At 42.1% G+C, this 22,206-nt stretch overlaps 1 protein-coding gene across 5 annotated transcripts in view; it reads left to right on the top strand.

The window, feature by feature from the left end:
• The window catches only part of EHBP1 (EH domain binding protein 1), a 2,510,899-nt gene that overhangs the window by 2,087,819 nt on the left and 400,874 nt on the right, over window positions 1-22,206 (top strand). For all 5 annotated transcript variants that reach the window (XM_069608212.1, XM_069608214.1, XM_069608215.1 and 2 more), the window contains one exon: window positions 7,157-7,280. In XM_069608212.1, coding sequence (XP_069464313.1) covers window positions 7,157-7,280 — 124 coding nt within the window. The remainder of the gene's footprint in view (window positions 1-7,156; window positions 7,281-22,206) is intronic.

The following is a 22,206-nucleotide window of genomic DNA, read 5'->3' as shown; positions in this document are numbered from 1 at the left end:
TTCACTACTCTCCTCCTCCCGCTCAACTACACAACCAGCCTCCTTTCACCCAGTACCATTAAATTCACATTCACTCCTTAAGCTAACTTCTATTCACCTGCCACACAAACATACATACTCACACTGCAGTACTCTTGCACTCTGTAAGCCTGTACCTCGCCTTTCTCCAATGAACCCCTCTAAACTCTGCCTCTCCTTCCTTCCTTCCTCCTGCTGGTCTCTTGCTCCACCACCACCTTCTCCTCTGACCTCATCTGTACAAATCATTTCTTTCTCTTTCCCGATTTCCTCCTTCATATCCCTCCACCCAGCTTTCTCTAGCCAATCCGCTTTCCTCTTTTTCCCTTGCAGGGTGTGCATGTGCAGGTTTCCATGGTGGTTGTTCTCCCCGGTAAGTATAATGGTCTTGGGTTGAACACAAGTCTATGATGGAGCACTGCCTGAGTGCTGAAGCGAGTCACTAATTGGCTTGTGCTTCTGTGGGTCCTGCATCGCAGCTCACTTCCCCAGGATTTTCTGCTGCTGCCGCGGGACACTGGATTCACGACATCCTGGAGGGTTGCCTCCGCTCATGGGTGTCTTGTTCCCTGTCATGGACATGGGGCACTGGTTGGGCTTCAGAGTCCTACTACTCGTCTGCTTCACAGACTCCACAAACGATGGAGACAGGCGAGCATCTTAAGGTGGAGGCATGGTGTGAAATAAATCTGTAATGCCAACATATAAACTGGCACACGGATATGGGTTGGCTCCCCCTCCGGTTGTCTTCCCCCCCGTCAGGGCCAGGAATGGCTCTGGACTGCTTTGTGGGATTCTCCCTCTCCTTATCTTGATAAGGCCAGAATGCTGGCCTTGTCTCAACAAATACTTCAATAATTTCTGAATGTTTCCAATCATTGCTTAATTGGCATGTGCTTGTGTTGGTCCTGCAACACAGCTCACTTTCCCAGGCTCTCCCGCTCCTGCCGCAACACTGGATTCACAATGCCCTGGAAGGTTGCCTCCGCTCATGGGGGTCTCGGTCTCTGTCTTGGGCATGGGGCATTGTTTGGGGTTCAGAGTCCTGTGGCGCGTCTGCTTCACAGGCCCCATAAAAGACGGAGACAGGCGAGCATCTTAGGGTGGAGGCATGTTGTGAAACAAATATGCACTGCCAACATATAAACTGGCACAAGGATAAGGGTTGGCTCCCTCTATGGCTGCCTCCCCCCTCAGGGCCAGGAGTGGCTCTGGACTGCTTTGTAGGAGCCTTCCTCTCCCTATACTGACAAGGACAGCATGCTGGCCTTATCTGAACAAATACTTAAATAATGTGTACATTTTTCCAGTCATTGCTTAATGTATTAATTATAATGCCAAACATGTGCTTTCTTTGTACTACAATTTGTTTTTATACATATACTGTCCCAATCATACACATGTTTCGCCTAAGCCTACACGCATTTCATGCCCAGCTCTGTTTAGGGGTATCTATTAGGCAGCTGCGTTTCTACACACTATTAATACATTTCAATACTTTTTGCATTTGTACAGATTTTATAAACCATATTAGTACGTGTCACTTTTTTGTGTTCTTTGTGGGTGCTTTTCTGTGTTCATGTAAAAACATACGAAAAAGAATGAAAAATAAACCCCAAACTAAACAAACATTAAGAAAGTAAACAACTTAGCAAGAAAATAAATGAAATTCACATACACAAAGGTTACTGCAAAATAATATAGCATTAGAATATTAGTCACTCTATCTTGTTTAAACCCCTGCTAATACGCGTGCATCACATTCATGCTGTATGCTCTCAACTTGATCAGTGAATTCCAATGTTAAACACATTTTTCCAATGATGCTCTTAATGAGGAAAATGTTATTTTGCTTTGCCAGCTGGTAAAACCCCCAAATATATCAATCACACAATACACCCTCTTTGTGGGTAAGTACTATTAATGGACTTTGCTAATAATGCTGTGTCCTTTCTTATTGATTAGCACATATATTGGTTTTTGTGTTGTGTGTGTATATACTAAGATTGTATTTTACCATTGATTAATTACTGACTAGTGTACTTGTAGTTGTCACGTTAACATATACACTGATTCTAGAACCCAACTGTGATCACAGAAACTGGCTTGACATTGTCCTAACAAAATATCAACATTTCAAGCACCAATAGTCCAGTATATAGTTTCTGCTCGTACCATCAAGAATCCCAGACAAACAACCCTTGATGTCGTTATATGATGAACGAGAGAGCAGTGATGGTTGTGAATATCATAATACTTATGAAAGCAGATGCATCACAATGGCATGGAACATCAGAGCACATCAAGATGCTATGAAAAGGTTTCAACATAAAACACTTATAATATTGTCAAAAATCCAGATAAATTGATTAGCAAATGGTTTGACTCGGGTAAAGTATCAAACGTTGAAAAAGTTTTCCTAGCAGTTAAGCATCCCAAGATGCCAACCATTTACGTTTTCCGAGTATTAGCAGGGGCTTAAACAAGATAGTGGCACACATATTATACTAAAGTTCTTTTATTTTTTTGCATGTGGTTTCTTTTTACATAAACACAGGAGAACTTCCAGATGAAGGGACAGAAACATGCAAAAATGTGCTCATCAAAGCTGTACTAATGTAACAAATTATTGAACTGTCTTTACTGTACATAGATAAGCAGCTACCTTATAGTTGGCCCTGAGTAAGTGCTGTGAGCAAAACACTTGTAAGCTTAAGCTATGGTTGGGACAAAGTATATGTACAAAAATAGTTGCAGTACAAAGACAACACGTGTTTGGTGATCTAGTTAATGAATTAAGCAAATGTTGGGCACTTTTATGAATGACAAGTATTTATTCATAAACCAAAATAATTCCACTTACATTAGATAAATATTCAGGAGGTTAGAACCATCATAAACTGTTAAAATGAGTGCAGAAAACTAGGCGCGAGTTATATGTACTTTTTTTCTATAACTTTGTAAATGTAATCTATAGCGATAGACGTCTATTCAGTGCTTTCAGTTTGGAAATCCCCATAGCAGAGCCGATTTCATGGCAAGAGCCAGCCGCAGATGGTCAACTCTTACTAGAAAAAGTTGCAATTTAAATAATACTTAAGCATGTTTGTTTCAGAAGTAGAGGCATTTAGTTTAAAAGAGGATGCATATGCAGACATAGCGTGCATAATGGCTTAACTCTTGATTATGGCACACAAATATTACAGTGCAATTAATATATGAACTAGTTCCCATTGTTTTCTTGATGACAAAGTAGCTGTGACAATGTGGTGCCAAAATTGCATTGTAACGTCTTTGTATTGGCATTTGTTCTGCGCTTGTTATCACTATAGTGGTCTACTTGGCCTGAAGACTTGTCCGAGGAGATATTACATATTGTGCTCACACCTTGGGTCCCAAACCTTGGTCTGCAACAGGAAGATAGGGGTGTTGAAAATGAGTTATGCCAGTCGGTGATGGCAATATATTTAGAAGTATGTTCTAGCTGACAGATCTGGCAGTACCAGCTGCCTGTCCTCAGAGGGAGTGTGGCTGGTTGTGTGGTGGGCTCCAGACCTACTCAAGCAGTGCAGGAAAAAGTGTGCCGCTCACCCCTTGTCATAACAGCAGTCTGCAACATCACAGTTCTCCAGCCTGCATACTGCCACACTGGCAACCGATTGCTGCCCTGGACTGCGTTTTGTCTGCATTCCATTATCTCAACCCCTTTCTTTGATGCTTGTGGGGAAGACAGCTGATTTCTTTTTTTTCTGCATCAGCATTTTAAGCCTATACTGATCTCCAAACCCGCCATGTTAGCCGATCAGTTCCATAGAATAGAGAAGCAGCCTAACTGGTCTACTGACCAGAGAGTACACAATTCCTTGATGGCCGTTCCCTCCGCACTGCTCTGCAGAAATAGAAAAAGGTTATTTACAATCACAAATCACTTCATTCTTCGACCATTCTTCTTGGTCTTTCTTCAAAATATCTTGAAAGTTGATCTCAAACAACAAAGTTCTGCTTAAAACAGTTAAACATTTAAAACCAGCCAATCCTTGGTTTTCACCTGCTTTTGAAAGTTCTACAAAAAATGTACTGTTGAAAGGAAAGAATATGCTGTTAGTCGAGAGATCCTGATAAACTTTCTGTGTGTAAAGCTGCACTCTCAAGATTATAAGGGAGGAATTTGTATTGCAAAAGTTGGTTTCTTCCAGGGCCGGGTTGAGTCTGCCATCAGTAGAAATCAGGAGTTTAGAACAGTTCAGTGTTTTATTCTGCCTTGCTGCTTAGAATGCTCTCTGGTGCATCCTTTATCTAAAGCTAATGAATCTAACGCTTTCTTCGCGAAAAAGATTTTTGGCACCCAAATGAACATTAAATCTCATCAAGTGGGGATTGACTTCCACTTAAACAAATGCTCCTGTTAACGTCTGGCCGAAATGAGGAGATCCTCTGCTGGCCTTGCTAGCACAGAAGCTTAGTGCCATAGTAGCCCCTTTTGCTACTGAAGTCTATCTTTCACCCCAGGAGAGATACTTTTGGCACTGAAATAGGTAAGTCATAGTTTTCCCACTGTTTAAAACCATTGGACCCGAAGATAATATATTTATAATTTTTAACAATTATATGCCCATTGGAGGCCTTCCTTGGGTTTCTAATCTCATGGGTAAGGTTGTTACTGTGCAACTGCAACACCATGCACAAACATACACCTGCTACTAACCCTGTCAGTTAGGCTTCCACCCAAAACATAGAACAGAATCTGCATTAATTAACCCCTTAAGCGCCAAGGACAAGTATGCTCGTCCTTTTTGCATAGACTTGCATAATAGCCTGGCAGTTTAAGGTTTGGGCTGCTATATTGACAAATGCTGATTAGGGTCATTTTTCTCAGTTGGTTATTTGGTAACTTTCTGCAGCATTTTATATTGTTGATCATGGTATTTTATTGCCATGATTTAGCATCATGGTTGGCCTATCCGCCACAGCCCTTTTGTGGTTTCAACCATTTCTGAAGGATATGGCACAAGGGGGCAGACTGGGCCCTTTTGCCTCTAACGTTAATACAATTTGCTGTGGTGCTGTGCAAGGTTCTCCATAATCCCCATAATTATTTAAAATGTATATTCAACCACTCATGAACCTGCCCTCAAATCATGGCCTTGATTAAGCCTCTTATGATGATGATATGCAAGTGTGCCATAAAGTTTCTGATCCGAATGATGATTGGCAGGAAACAATGTAACGTCTTGATGAATCCTTATGACTGGATGACTTTAAATGCTTTGCAGTTAAATTCTTATAAACCCGAAGTGGTGTTACTAGGACCCAAGATTCATGTTGTTGCCCTAGACCTCCATTGTTTGGTCTGGCCCCTTCCTACACTCGCAAGGTAAAACACATTGGCCTCATCTGGCAAGTAGATCTGGGGGCTGGAATCCCAAGTGAGTGAAGTAGTCAAAGCGGGTTTCTTCACAATGGAATCCTCTACAGTGTTGTTCCATTCTTACCTAGAAAAGATCATGCTGGTGTTGTTGGAGCTCTGGTCACCAGCATGCTTGAATATGAAATTCCTTATATGCTGGCATCCCCCACTCTCAACTAAAACGTCTTCAAGTGGCACAGAATGCAGCAGTGGAAATACAATTTAATATGCCTAAATTGGTTCATGTCACCAGATAAACGCACTGAATTAATTGATTACCAATGGAACAGAGAATTCTTTTTCACCTGCTGTATCTTGTTTTTAAATGTTTCAATGGACTTGCCCCATCCTACTGATCAGTAATTATTCCCTATTTGCCTACTAGAATGTTATCATCGCAAGACATTCCGTTTCTGGTCATTCCTTTTTCTAAATGCAAAACGCTCAAGGATGAACGCTTCTCTGTACTCAGGCCTCGGCTGTGGAATTCTCGGCCGATTTCGTTACGTTCCTTTGATTCCATTTGCTCTGAAGACTTTTTGGTTTAATTGATGCCTGATCCTTGTCTTTTTCCTCCATTTTGATTATTTATTTCCTTCTGCGCCTAGATGCGGTTTATTCTGCTCGAAGCATGGTATACATGTTTAACACATAAACCGTCTTGTTTCGGGACCACGCACTGTTGTTTTATTTTTGTTAAAGCCTGCAAGGCACTGAAAGTACCTGTGACAATGATGGCCACAGCTGGCATGCATTGGAAGTCATTTGACAGTATGACGCCAGTGCATGGACTGTTATAATGTTTAAGACAACAGAACAGGTGTGTTTGTAGAGCGCACGTTCACCTCCAGAGGGGTATCTTGGCGCTATTTACATATAACAGATATTTATTGTTACCGAACTCCATGGTACTTATAGCATCAAACAATATAGCCCCTGTAGTGAATGCCTTAGTCCACTGAGCCACAGACTCCACTATGTAATATAAGGCATAAAATACCCCCAAATGTCTGTTGTAAGGGTGTTGTAAGTCATCTTGGCATTCTGATGACATAAAAGTAAACGGCCAAATGCCTTTTTATCTGATGTATAATCCCATTTAGATGTTCTGGTGACGTGATAATTCACACAGATGAGCTCCAAATAAATGTCACCTTATCTCAGAAATGAGACTTGTACAACCCCAATGCACTATAATACATTGTGTTTATTTTTTTACAGAATTGTTAATAATTGTTTTTAAGCTTCCGATTAGTTGGAAATCTGTAAATAATAGAAGAAAAATCCTACTTGTGATTAACCCCCCACCATTTGGTAAACTACCCCAGTGGACTAACTGTGGCATGTGCCATTCAGCCGGTTAGCCTTCCAAGGGTGATCATTTGGGTGCCATTGAGATGTATGTTAATGGCACATTAATAAGGCACTTGGAGCTGAATTATTTTCGCTGTGTTCGCCACGTAAATCAAAATGATTGTTTTTTTCTTCTTCTTTGCCGGAATTATAGATTTCGAATACACTACTGAATATGTTGTGTGTGGGTTTATATATCGTATTGTATATTTTAATTGTATGTCTGTCCTTTGGCAAACATTGTCCGATTTTGAGGTTTCTGTTTTGGTATCAACGTCTGCGTTTGGTTCTTTAGATAAGTGCTTTGCTGAGTGTTTGTGGTAAGAAAAATACGAGTTACAAGTGCGGTTTTTGCCTCCTGTTTGTTCTCCTAAACAGAAAGGGTTCAAAGACACCAGCCAGTATGTTGTGGGAGAATTGGCAGCGCTGGAGAACGAGCAGAAGCAAATTGACACCCGTGCCGCACTGGTGGAGAAGCGTCTGCGCTATCTCATGGACACAGGTACGGTGCCCAATTACACTGTAAACAGTTTTGGCAAATTGAGCGTTCACAAACTCTCATCGAGTTTTGGAAGTGTGAATCTTTGAAGCCTGAATGTTCAGCAGAACTGCCTTGAAAATGAAAAGGCTGTGATTTGCAGCCACCTCTCTGGGCCCCGGCGATAAGAGCGCCTTCATGGGAAGTGATAACTCGCCCTGATACCGTGTGAGCCAGCACTATTGAACACTGCGCTCATCCATGCAGAGCTTGAATACATATCTGGGCCTCATTGATATGCCACTGCTGGAAAAAAGAGGAGAGCGATCTTTCCTTCCCTCTTCTAGCCATTCGGTTTAGTGTGGGGGATCTGATGGGGTGAGGCATTTGGCGCCAAAGGCTGTATATTGTAAAACCATGTACAGTCCACCACGCTTTAAAATAACTTGAAGGGGGAGAAGGAGGTTCCATGGATACATTGCTAAAATGTGAGAGTGTCGCGTTGAAGATACGCCACAATTACATATTCATTTTAAGAACTACAGGTTTTAAAAAAAAAAAAAATCTGAAAGAATGATAAATTTATAATGATATAATGATGTGTTTGTGTTAGGTGTACGCGCTCTTTGCCTCGGTGGGTGCATAATACGCTTTTAGCTGTGATTTTATATCAGCTGAGTCCACATGCTGATCGCAGTGTTAGTGTGTGTTTGTTTTAGGTAATTTGCAATTCTTGGATAAATAGCACATTTGATTATCATTTTGGTAAAAGTCTCTGCTGCAGTTTGGAATGCAACACGTTCTGACTGCTTTGGAGGGAAATCAGAATGGCACTGCAAATTACAGTTAATGAAGGATTTTTTTCCCGCTCAAATTCCCAGTCATATTTTTCATTTGGGTTATAAAAATTCATTGCCTATTACCAGGCACTTTAAAAAAAAAATGGCCTGCAGCCCATATACCAGTAATGTCACGGTCACAGGAATTTAGAGACATGCTCGGAATTGAAAATAAAACAGTTTCACGCCTTAAGTTAACCGTGTTATGTTGGGCATTTTGTTGGTCCCATTTATCAGTCATTTACCTTCGTCCCATCTTACTGAAAGTAATTTACATCGATTTTGCAATTTAATGTATAATTTAGATATATTGCTAAGCTGCTTTGTTTCTTTACAATATTGTTATGCACAGATCTAACGCCATAAAGGTTTATGGTTTTGTGGCTGATTTTGTAGAATCTTACTTGTGCTCATCCCATGGCAACATCCAAGAAATTCTGCTATCCTTGAAAGGATGCACCCTTTATTGCCAAGTGAAGCAGGACTCGGGGAGATAAATGCTCCCTAGTCTTTGAATAGAAAGCTAGCAACATTTTAAGGCTAAGGGTTACTAGCTTTAGTCCTGGTCAGTGACACCATTGGACTATTGCACCACTTTCATCCAAGATTTGCTTTTTCCTTATTGAATCGACCTATTTGGATCTATTTATCACTTTGGAAAATCATAACTGTTGCACTGCTTGCCAAGATATTCAATATGCTTAAAATGCACAGTATTTCAAAAAGCATTGTGATTGAAAGTTGATTATTTTATTATCTTCTAAGGCTATGATTTTTCCCAGTCGTTTAATAAACATAGTTAGCAAAGAGGATCCTGAACCCTTCTTGTTCCCTGTCTTCATCACTCTCGTATTGATTCCGCCCTGCATTTCATCTTACATTGTCTTGTTCGCAGAGTTATAACTCTTAAGAGCCCTTCTACGCAGATGTTTTATGAACATTTTCCCATTAAGTTTTCTGCTAACAGAACATACTCTACTAGTCTCCAGATTCGGCAACCTGGGGCACTTTCCAAACAGCCCCACATCTACTGAGGACACGTTGTTAACTTTGGAAATAGTAAAAGGTCGCATTTATTGACATTTATCATAATATATAATTTTCTCAAACTTTATTTCACCAGTAAAAAATGCATTGCTGTGCAGGAAGAAATGTCATAGTTTTATTATAAATATTCACAGACCAAACTCCATACCCCAAGTCTGGCATCCTCCAAACAATGATCAACATAATGAGCAGTCTGTAAAGCTGGCCCTTGGACACCAGGACCCTGGTGCCTAGCCCAGAAGCCACCCCAAATGGGCATTATGGCCAATATCACAGGATCATGCTGACCAGAAATGCCAGTCCTCAACAACTAAACCATCACAGCCCGGTTAGCCCCAGGGGAAGAAATGAAGGATCTTGGCCATTTCTACAGTTCTGGAAGGCACTCAAGACTCTCTTCTTCAAGGAATGGCTGCCCTCTAACATTTAAGTCCATACACCGGCCACTCCCCACGATACCTGAGGCTGGGTGATCTGATCCCCACTTGTTCATCCCCAGGTTACTTGTAGATCCATTGCTGGCAATTTCCCTTCCTCCCCCGTTGTTAGATCCTCACTCCCTTGTTTCTCTGCTCCCTAACCTTGTTCTTCCCCTATGATTTTAAACCACTCTGTTGCTTCCCGAAAGTAGGCTGCCACTGAATGAATACCCTAATAATAATATTTATTTAGAGAACCAGTGCACATCACAAGGTATTAAACGTGCCGGTCCGTGGTACCCTACCCCCCAAACACAGACTACATGAAGCTGTAGAGTGTGTCTCTCAAGAGATCTGTTCCTCTGTGGAGCGTGGTGACACATCTCGTCTCCAACCACATCATATTGAATATTCCTCAGTCGTTCTGCCCCCTTCATCATTCTAGAAAGTCCAGCTTTCACACTGCCTTATTTAATGAATATACCTGTATGCCTGCCTCCCCCACAAAATCTCCTTGGGATCCTGTCAGACAGCCATCAATGGCATCCTGAAACCAGTGCGTGAGCCTACAAACTCCAAGAGCACCAACTCTTTTGCTCCCCTTCTACAAAATGTTATCAAGTTGTTGCCTGCCAAATGTCCCAGATCTGATGATGGTTGCTGGTCCTGAGGAAAAGCAGTAGTGACTACCACTTAAAACTCTTCCAGTGGTCAGCTGCCGTAACAGAGCCCATGTCACTATTAGGCATCAGCTGTGATCTTCTGGTCATGCCCGGCCTTCCAAAGACTGAGGCCCACTTGTCGGATGAAGGAATGACCAATGACTCAAATTGTTAGCATTGTTCCAGGCAGCACATCCAAAGAACGACATTAGTCAATTTGACAAGCATTTGGTACGAGGAAAAACATTGAAGCTCATAGTAAATGTTGCATACATATGGCTGTAAACATTGTGACTTTCATCTACCCATCTTCTTACCCGTGGTATCTTCCATCCATAACCTTGAATCTGTTGTTGCCACCCTTATACAGAAGGAATGGAAGTGAATCCTTCATGATCTAACCTGTCTGCCCCGTGCTGCATACTTGCACACCCACTAGAATTAGAACTATGAGGGGGTGCCATCCAAATGACTCTGTACCCGCCCCCTGTCTCTGGAGCCCTGAACTTCAAGATGCTCATCTAAGGCCCCTACCAGACATTGTGGCTGGCCAGAGACTCCCAAAGTCATTTCCACCAAGCCATCCCTCCTTGGTCTGCTTTGGACCATCTGGGACAGAGGGATATCTTGAAACACTTGTGTATAGGCGCGTTACAAATGCCATATCATATCATATCATATATCATATCATATGTTGTGAGGGACACATCCCCACTACTATTGTCTATTTTAGAGTGGAACTGCACCACTAATGTAGAAACCACTATAAAGGCTAGTGTGTGTGTATGCTGCCTTAAACTGACAGTTCTCACATGTTAACATACATATGCCTGGCAATTAGTCTATCAAGCCTTCGATCTTGACCGCATTTTTTGGCCCCTTTTGATCGTGTATTGTTCCTGACTTCTTCTCCCAGCCTGTTAGCACCCACTTAATTTTGAATGGATTAGAAGGGATCTATCCTCCATTACGAGTCAAAGTATAAGGGTCAGTTGCCGAATGTACCTCTTTAATCAAATTTTCCATGAATGCCAACATCACTTTCAAAGAAATTGGCTTGCACGGCCCAATAAAAACCTCCAAAAGTCCACCTCATGTGCGCCCTCTGTCTTTAGGGCCAGTAATACTGCTAAAAGGTCTGCGAGGATGGGACTGCAAGATTCCATAATTACAATGGAAAGTTCATAAACTCTTTCACTGCTATCAGATGTAGTACACAGAATACCTGCACCTTGGAGCAATTCAAAGTATTGAATGTGTTATTCTTAATTGCTATTATCGGCTTCAGCTTGTTAAGATTATTGCACACCATCATTATTCTTTTCAACAGGCACAGTATCATGCAAAAGGAAGCTCTGCGATAATTAATTGCATCTACTACATATGTGCTATCTGATCGGAACACCACACTCCTATCCTACAGGTCTTTAACCCATACGTGCAAGACCACAGCTATTGAAAACATGTTTTAAAATGCCCCATTTCTAATCGCTCTTATTCCTCCCTCCCCGAGGGTCACAACATCATGCATGTGTTTCTTTGAAAATTGCCCCAGAGCCTGTGCTGCCAGCTGCATCCGTGTACTAGCTCATCTCAGCATTGCTGTTTGCCCACACCAGCCATACAGAACACTTGTACAATATTTCTGTCCGGAAGCATATATCCGGTCTGATCTTGACAGATGGGGCTGTCATGTGCTTTTTCTCCCTTAACCCTGACATTGCACTTGCTATATTTTATGCAAAGGGGCACAAAATTGCAGTTATTCTTTATGTGAAAGTAAGTTGATCTAACAAAACCTGGAATGTTACTCTCATGTCCCCCAAATACTTTTCATTTAACTTTTGTGCCGAATCACAGGTATTTGTCCCTTCTCCTTTAGCAGGGAGACTCCCCTTGTGAGGCTAGGGAGGTGACCCCACTCTGCAAGACCCTCCCTAGGGGTCGAGGCAAGTGGGTCCTCACCCGGAAAGACTCCCCCTTTGCGGACAAGGACTCCCGTTCATGTGAGGAACTCCCTGAAGGAACTACCATAGCTGCATATATATGACTGTCTTCCATGGAAAAAACTATGGCGGCTTCATGTCTGGCTTAAAGGTGGTGCAGGAAGAAATCTGTCTGAAGAAAATAAGGAAAATATCCCTTTTAACTCACGCTGTGTATTTAACTGCAACAAGTCAGTGCAGGATAGGAGAGCCTATAGGCAGGGGACGCCCCCTGACCTCATCACGCCTTGTAGAGGCGGATTCAAGCTACATCGCAGAGCCGCAAGTTTAGAAGCAGAGCAGCAGATTGCGTGACGCTGAAATCCCGGTGTACACGACCACAAGGAAGGTGGTATGAACCAGAAGAGGAAGAGAAGGTACTTGGTCGTGCCGCAACCAAGCATGCAGAGTGGTTGGCAGGATGCCAGAAGAACAGTGCCGAGACTACCATGAGGGGAAGTCTAAATGCCTTCCGAGCACCATCATATGCAAACGGTAGATGTCCGACATCAAGCCGAGAACGGGAGACTGAAGAACAGTGAAGAGAGCGAAAAGCAGTACCGGAGTGAGAGCCGAGCCCTGCCTCCCTTCCCCACATCACAGGAGGTACCTGGGGAATAGAGAACAGTGGGAGGCCACCGGGGAATCATTTAACTGAAGCAACTCGTCCCAGTCTGGAGGACAAAACCATCACCAGAAAGCTAACCGGATGGAACTGTGAAAATCGAAGGGAACACATAATAAGTAATCCAGTAAAGAAAGACCCAGGTATATGAAAAGAGAAACTCGTCCCAGTAACGAGATCAAAATATTGTGGAAGAGCCCAGATAAGAAAGAATGCGAACAACATGTGATGAGACATTTAAACAACCCAGGTGGCGAATGAAGAGAGATTGGGAACAGAAACACTCAGAAGAATTTCAAGAACCCTATATGTGCATATTTGAATGAGACAGGAAAGATAAGGCTCACAATTGAAGAGGATAGGAGAACCGTGAGTCCAAGAGAGAGTACAATTGAGAAAGAAAGCCTAAAAGTAAATAGAGGTAAAGATACTTTGAAAAAACATAAACAGAAAGATTTTGAAGAACTAATATGTGATACCAATAAGAGGAGAAATGGTTGTAGAGAAAACTGCTACCAAGAGAGGACCATTAGAATGGTCAAGAACTAAAAGCTGTCTTGAAGAACTGCAAGACCTAATAATAAAGGGTTGGGTCTATTTCACGTAAAACATTTGTCCTAATCACATTTGATCTAATTTATTTGATCTTTTTCTCAGTCTAAAATGCAGGGGGAGACCCCCTTCAAGCCTCCGCGCCTCTGCACTTCCCCTCAACCTAATCTATATACCCTTACCCACCCCCATATATATATTTAAATAAATTTGACTGAAAAAAGGTCAAAAACATTCGATCAAATGTTTTAGGTCAAATGTTTGTTTGGTCAATTATGCTAATACCATAATAAAGACTATCAGAATGGACTATATTAAGAAACATATAGTATAACAAGAAACCTGGATAAATAGAAGACCATTCACTTGGTCTATTTCTCCTTAGTTATATTTAGTTGCAGGGTCAGCGGGGGTTAGCTTGGATGGAGGACAGAGTTAAGGTACTTTGGAATTCCTGACACATGATGAGCACCTTTAGTTTCTTTAGACAGGTGGGTATTCCCTTTAGTCGGTTCCATGTCTTAAAATCGTGGCAAAAATGGCGTTAATACAAAATATTGCGGCAAAAATTCCGTGGTTCTTTGCACCACAATCATGTAAAGGATGCAGGGGACACCCCCGCAACCCCTGTACCCATTATACCATTTAAGGGGGGCGGGGGACACCCCCCGTGAGCCCTCTCCCCTTAAATGGTATAATGGGGTACACCTTTACCGGGTCAAACCACAGCATTTTTGCCATGATTTTTTTTACCAGCGACATTTTTGCAGCGATTTTATTACCTGATACTCTTTAGTCATAGGGAGAGATAGACCTTATTCTTTTAGTTTAATAAAAAGAGTACAAAAATGTCCTCAAAGTGTCCCACTCCTTCTTCTGACCCACCACGCTTGTTAAATGCATTAAAATCCTTTCCAAAACTAACTTAGTCCTGGGCACTTGTGTTTTCTTTTTTGACAGGAGGACACCCAAGTCCCTAATTCCATCCACATTTTATGCAGCTAGCTTGCCTGACACAGCCAAGATCAAGCAATCTTTGGGAAATTAGAGAATCTTGTAAAATCGTGACAGCTTCTGGATCATCCATTTTAAGAAACTACTAAACTTCTTAAAATATGCACAGGACACTGAACAACACATTGTCATGCATTTATCAAAATAGAAATGTTTTAAAAACTGGAGTCTCAATAGTTTTGCAATTCCCATTTAATGCACAAGCACAGTAGAGGATTTATTGCCTCATTAGGTAGGAGCCCCTATAGATCCACACTTTGCCATCCAAGCAGAAGACTTTCCTGGCTGCCTCTTTGGAACTAGGCCCAGTGGTGAGTGTGCAAATCAAATGAAAGGAGAGGCGATGAAGGGACCAGCTTTATTCTTCAAGGCATGTTTTTCTTTCATTGTTGGTGCTGACCTGGCCTGTCCCTCTCCAAAGATCACTGATTCCAGCGCCCTTAACCCCCAGCCCTTACACCATTTCCACTGGGATCTGGAAACCCTTACAAGTACCTGGCAGAGGAAAGTGGGCTGACACTGCGGTGATGAATTCAAAGGTATTCTCCCCAATGTGCAAATCAGATCCTATGTGATTTAATTACGACTGTTTCACACAGCCATTAAAGGGGCAGGGTGACTGTGCACTATTAGTGGGGAGTATTGGTCATTATTTTCAGGGGTAAGCAGCAGAGGCAGCTCAGGCTCTATAAGGGGGGGGCTAAGCTTCTGTGTTTTAGGGGCGCACCATGGTCACAAATCTTGTTGAGCCTGGGGTTCTCTGGGCCATCGGATACCGTGAGGACTGCAGGGGCATTCCATTCAGGCATTGACTGAGAGAATCCATGATGGAATCAGGTGAATGCTGGGACATGGACACCTGATATCAATATAGTGATGGATCCAAATAATCCCTCTGTCTGTAGTACACTGCAGTAACTGATTGAATCCACCCGATGAGAGGGTTGGAGGTGCACCACCTCTCCTCTAATCAGAAATCTGCCCCCCTCATTGGTCATGGGTGTGTCTGGCCACCCCTATGGGCCAATTACATGAGGTGTCAAAGGATGTTGCACTAAACCAAAGGCAGTGGTGTGGTGTGGTGAATAGGAGTGTTTCACACAAGTTCGAAGAGGAGGTGAAAGAGGAAGGTGCCAGCACGAAAGAGGCAGAGTGGGAGGTTGGTAAGAAGAAACAAAGGCGAAGAGAATGAGACGAAAGAGCAGAGAAGGAAACAAACTAAAGAGAGCAAAAAGACTGATGAATGGCTAGAGGGCAGAGTGCAGGTGGATAAAGAGAGAATAGAAGAAAGAGACAAACATGGAGGCTGTGAAATGGTGAGGAGGGGAGAGCCTTTCCTGAAAGGAGGGACAGGAAAAGCACTGGAGAAAGAAGAGAAAGTAAGCATGCCAGAGCAACAAGATATTGAGAATGGAGGATGGGAGACCAAAGAGAATAGCAGAATTGGAAAGATGGCAAAAAAGAGAGAAAAGAAGGTGCCAGGGAGAAAGCCTGCAGGGAAAAGAAAAGAGGGAAACTGATAGGTGGTGAGAAGGAGAGAAAGGGAGAGAGTACCAGCAAGAATTGAATCAGTAGATGACGAGGAAGAATACGAAATAAGTATACAGAATAACAGGGAAATATTATATGAGATAAAAACGAGGCAGAAGATAACAGAAGGACGAAGGCCCAAATAGAAAAAGACGGGAAGGGGCGCCTTAAGAGCACCAAAGGAAAGGACACACAGTTGTAGTTAAATGAAATGAAGTACAAATTGTAGAGAAAAAGGTGGCAGTAGTTCAACAAGCTCAAGTCAAAGACCCTTAGAGGGCGATAAACGGAGTAGGGGGCTGAGCTAGAGTTCCCAGACTTGAGAGAAGACGGGTAGAAATTCAGGACACAAAGCCCACCTTAGGACTTTGAAAGTAAACCCAGTCCTGGCTACAGAAGGAAGAGGACCACACAAACTGTCACAGAATTCTTGCTGGTGGTTACACCCAGGTGAACAAGCCTGTTGGGGCACCTAAAAATTTTGAGCCTCCTTAATCCAAGAAGGACCTTTGCTTTGTTATGCCAGGAGGGCAGTCGTGTTAGGGGTCAGAAAGAGTCCAAACATCGGAGGGGAACAGGGAGTCTGATGCCTGACCCTGTCAAGGTGGCCCTCCGCACCAGAGGAGGTGGTGTCAGGTCCTAAGCATTCAGGGGGGCAGATGAGACAGCACAGACTAACCCAGAAATCCAGAAGAAGCCAAGAAAGAAGTGTAGGGGAACACTGTGCAAGTCCACAGACTATGAGGGTCGGATGAGCAGACTCAGGACAATGGTCCTCTAGACAACATTTAGAAAAAAGCCTGGCCTTGTTTAAAATTTCTGGACCTGGCGGAGAGATGGTGGCTGCCTGGCCGCTCCGGGGAATTGTTGTGCATAATCTAGAAACGGGGCCCAAATGCTGTCAAACTTGCTTCTGTTCCCAAAATGGAGGGCAGTGATCTTTTCAACAGCTGCAATGTCCCAACACTTGGTCCACCACATGGAATCGCAGGGCCCTCTGGATGTTTCCACTGCCTTGCTATAGAGATTTTTGCTGCTGTGAGCAGGTGCATGCAGTGGGCCGCAAGTCGCCCCGTCAGTGGAACTTGGCCCTCGCCGGTGTCGCCCAACAGCATTATGCCAGTGTTGCACGGGATCGAGAGACCGGTGATTAGTTAAATCTGCTCCAGGACCTCTCTCCAGAACTGGGTCGCTTTTGGGCATGTCCACAGGAGGTGGAATAGGGACCCAGCGTCTGTGCAGCCCCTCCAGCAGTGCGGTGGGATAGCCGGGTTACTCTTGTGCAGGATCTCCGGTGTCGAGTACCACCTGTAGCAGACCTTGATTGCTCCTTCCGTGACTGTTACACACTTGGAGCTCCTGTGGGCCCTCGTCCAGATTTGGTTCGAGCTCACCTAGTTCTCTACATGGGTCTAGCTACCATCGCTCCATGTTAGGGCTCCTTGGAGTTAGGGGCTCCTCTGTCCAATAGTCTATACAAGGTTGAAATATTCCCCCTGGGCGGGGTTGCCGTCAGGGTTCGCTCCAGTGCCATTATTTCAAGCCTATCTTTTCGATGAACTGCCATTGTGCTCCTTCTCAACGGACTATCCATTGAGGGCTGCTAGAGCGGGATTCAGTGCAGCTCATAGTGGGGCCAACTCACCATAGCTTTTCCCTGCATATATATATATATATATCTCTATATCAACAGACCACATTCCGCATGATGCAGAAACGGACCACACTCCACAATGCCACATAAACAGTAAAGCAAGTATTTGGAAAGTCGTTAAGAAGTCCTTTAATCTTCAAACAAAATGCATGGCCTCAAGGAAGCAACTTCTCGTTGCTTGTTCACAATGCTGGGTAAAACATTCACAATTAAATACATTGCTTACACATAACATACGCTACGTGAAGCTGCCTTACAACGCCAACATATTGGAATGGTATAAAAACATAGTGAATTCCTTATGACAGATTGTACAAGTATTCAAAAATTCACAATCCACAATAAGAGACATTGATATTGCATGGGTCGCAATGGTGATACCAATTATCAATTTACCCTCCAGCAAACTGTAGAACAGGTTAGTCCTACATTGTAAAGTGACACATGTGCCTTAATTGCCCCACGGTGCCCTATTGTAAATTGCCTTGCTGGCATGTCACAGACTAATAAACCACTTCCTTCAAAATGCTATTATGTGTGCAAATTGACAAACCACTCCCGAGTAGCTGTGTGGCATGCCTACCATGATCGTACCAAACCCAAAGGTGGTCCCAGCTATGCACAATCACTCCAGCATCATAAGCAGCTGTGCTACCGCTAGTCACAACACCTCGGGCTGCATGTAAACATCAAAATAAATGTAAAGTCAGCCCTAAGGTAAGGTGAACAGCCAGCCAGTTGAGTGTAGCAACAAAATAGACGTCTCCCACTCATTATAAGAAATGCTGAATGTGTGGCATACTTTCTATATGATGTGACCTTTGAAGATAAAGTGCAAATGCATCAATAGTCCCTTGTATACCTTTGATTATAAAATGCAAAGTGCAATGACCATGTGTAGCCAAGAAAAAGGGGGGAAAAATTGCCTCCCTGTGAAGTACACCAGGTAAACCGATACAATGTCAGCTTCTTAAATGTCCTATAAAGGTGCCTACTGCACAGTCTACCATTTTGCCCATATTAGTTTGTCTGAATAAAAAATGCCATTGCCATATTGAGGTGCGTGTTGCATGATGTCATGTTTTACACGGTATGTATCAAAATAATGTAAAATGCCATTACTTAGATTTCTACTTAGGGACTAAGATGAAAGGAACCTAATGTATAGTATTTGATGTTGACCATATTTTATAAAGTGCCAATGCCATAGTAAGGTGCCTGGTGCATGATGTTCTATATGGTGTAAATGATATCGAGGGAATGTACCCTACCAATACCTTAATGTCCACCTGTTCGCTAGGATTGTAAAGTGCTAGTGCCTCTGTTTCCCTGCTAACAAGGATTACAAAATATACAATTCAATTGTTCTGTACTGGCAAGAATTAAAAATCCAAGAACATAAAGTGCAAATGCATCCATATTTACCTATTGCCTCAATTTATGGATGAAAAAGACCCCCTAATTTCAAAAGTGGCACCCCGAGGGGACATGGCATTAATGGTCCTGCGTCCTACCTATAAAGGTGGCATGTTCATTAAACATGAAGGGTTTGTTGTGCATGTTCACAACTCAATATCTACCATTGCATGGAATAGTGGTTGACTTATACTTGTCTTATGATAGACCTATGGGGGAATGCTTGTGTGTAGCTGCTGACCTGACTATGACCAAATGCATACCTGTGCAAAATGCATGACTGTTTACCCAGCAATTAAAAACAAAAGTGCAATTAAAATCAAATAACATGTTAATAAAGAAGAGAGAACCAGCGCCCTGTCCGCATGGTGCAATGTAGCTGCATTCATATTACACACCCAGAAATGTGTACTCTACAACTCATCGTGTTGAAATCCAGTATCATTCTTGTCTCCAACTGTCTCAATTTAAGTTTGGTATCTCCACTTCAGGGATTTGGGGGGGCCATGCACAACACCAACAAATGAAAGTAGAACTGTTCTACTACTGTTAGATTCCAAAAAATGGCCATGTGAGGTCCACATGTTTAATAGCTCTTAAATGCTGTAATATTCTAACGTTAAGCTTACTCCTCATGTACCATTTGCTGTACAGATATGTAAGAACATAAACTACAAATGTAGAGTTGCATGTGATAAATTGTAGTATATCCTTCACAGTTCCTAAAATGGGATGAACATAGTTCTTTGAAGACAGAGCATTTGGACAAACCTTACATTTGGTGCATTTGAAAGAAACTGTGATAGGATTAGATGACCAAGTGTCAACAGAGGCCGTGCCGATGGTAGGGTCTAAAAAACTAGCCACCAATTTGTCCTTTAAACTCCTAGCTTTCTGAAATATCAAACAAGGATTAGATAGAAGTAGGGAAGCCAATTCCCAATCCAATTTTAGGACATGCCAATGTTTCTGAACGGTGGCACGTATTTTCCCTGACGCTTGACCATAAGTTAGTATAAGTCATGTTTGATTTTCTCCTTCTTGTTCTGGTGAATGTGTATCACTTAGCAAGCCTTGTTGATCCAGACCCCTAACTTTGCCATAAGCATTTTTAACCACCTGTGATTATTGGAGTTAAAGACCAATGTTTCTTTGCACCACCCCATCGTCAAGCTGGCAAGGATGGGGCGAAGGTACTGCCCATTACGTTACCCCACAATTGATGGTAAAAAATTGCATCAAACAGGAAAACATTATTTGTTAGACAAAATCCCAACATTTCAATAATCATATCTGTATGGGAAAGAAAGTTAAGTGAATGCTGACTCAAAACATATTTACATGCTTTTAAACCAACATATTTGATAGAGGTGTAAATTTAGACCACATCTATTGTGGCCATCATTAGGCCAGGCTCCCAAGGTACCTCAATGATATGTTTTTAAAAGTCCTTGGTGTCACGCAAATATGATGGTAGATGGGACACAAACATAATAAGCGTTTTGTCCACAAATTTAGAAAGATTCCCAAGGAGGCATCCTAAGAACATCACAATTCGTCTGCCCTGTGGTTTGATTAGGGATTTGTGGATCTTGGTAAGAAATTATATGGCGGGGATAGTAAACAATTCAGGCACAAAACCCCACAAATATCAAGATTGAGTATGCCCTTATGAAGCCACTTATGGAGCAGTAAATTCAACCTCTTTTGTACATCTGGAAAAACGGACTGAGTACCAATTTGGAATAACACAATTTTCCCCTTAATTGCCTGTTAGCTTCCGCTACATAATCACATTGATTTAATTGGACTATGTTGGCACCCTTGTCTGAAGGTTTGAAAATTACTTCCGGCAATTCCTGTAGAAAATGCAAAGTCTCTGGTTGTTGGATGGTGAGATTATACCTCCTACTGGACCCATTGGAATGTCTTAGTTTCTGTAGATCATCTAGCACTAAGTCTTCAAAGGCCTCCAGACACCCTACGACTGGGAAAGTTGGGTTGAGTCTAGACTTTTTCTTAAGATGTATTGAACTGACCCAAATGATTGTGTTGCGTAACTCTAATCAAATGAAAGTGATAAGTGCTGTGCAAAATTATTTTTTAAGTTAAAACTCACATCAGACAGTCAAACCAAAATTCTACTCGCTCTCTCATTCTTATTAACACATACTCATACACAGCCACGTTAAATACCAACAAACACTCTGCATGACGTGGAAACGGACCGCATTCCACACTCCCCCATAAACAGTCAAGCAAGTACTTGGAAAATCATTAAAAAGTCCTTTAGTCTTCAAACAAAATGCATTGCCTTGTTCACACCGAGCATGCTGAGTAAAACATTCACAATTAAATACATTGTTTACACATCACGTACACTATGTGAACAGCTTTCCAACTCCAAATGGTTGCTCCCTCCACCATTTTGGAAAGGCTGAATGGGTGTATACATATACATTTGGTGTGATCAAGCAACAAGTTGGTCGCGAAACGGAACACTGCCAAATTTTCTGCATTTTTTCCTTGGGAACTTTAAATGCTCATGGGATTTTAATGTGCATGTTGCACAAATAAAATAAAGTAATTGTAAACTTTCCTTTTGGTGGGCTCAGATTCCTAGCGTCTCTACATTCTGCGGACTTTGAAGAGTGTTCCTCTATTCTCTTGTACATGCAGCAGAACCTTTGGAATATATATATATATATATATATATATATATATATATATATATATATATATATATATATATATATATATATATATATATATATATATCTTATATATATATGTATATATATATATCTTATATATTTGATTATATAAATGGTTGTCTGTGTGGGAAATTGGGCAATTCAAGCAGGCAGGTTATTTTCATTTTGTGAACAAGCTGCATGTGTTTGTGTATCATTGTGGTGATTTCCCCTACATAAAGCTTGAGGTCCACCTTTAAGTCATTTCTTTAAATGAATTTGAGTTTTGAACAAACCGCATGTTTCTTGTCGAAAATTGTGGTGGTTAGACTGCATATTAGGAGACATTATCTTGAGGTGTCCACTTAACAAACAACCAAACTATCAGCATATTAATCAAAACCTATTTTACACAGCTCAGCACTAGGCCTGTTTGAACTTTCTCAAGTGATCTGCGGGCTCCCACAAATCTATGAGTGAGATTTGGGTATGTTCATAGGCCTTTCTTCAGATT

The sequence above is a fragment of the Ambystoma mexicanum genome, chromosome 4q, assembly GCF_040938575.1.
Source record: "Ambystoma mexicanum isolate Mex_15411 chromosome 4q, UKY_AmexF1_1, whole genome shotgun sequence".
In the NCBI taxonomy this organism is placed as follows: domain Eukaryota; kingdom Metazoa; phylum Chordata; class Amphibia; order Caudata; family Ambystomatidae; genus Ambystoma; species Ambystoma mexicanum.
Note: the sequence above shows the minus strand (reverse complement) of the source record. Positions and strands in the feature narration are given on the sequence as shown.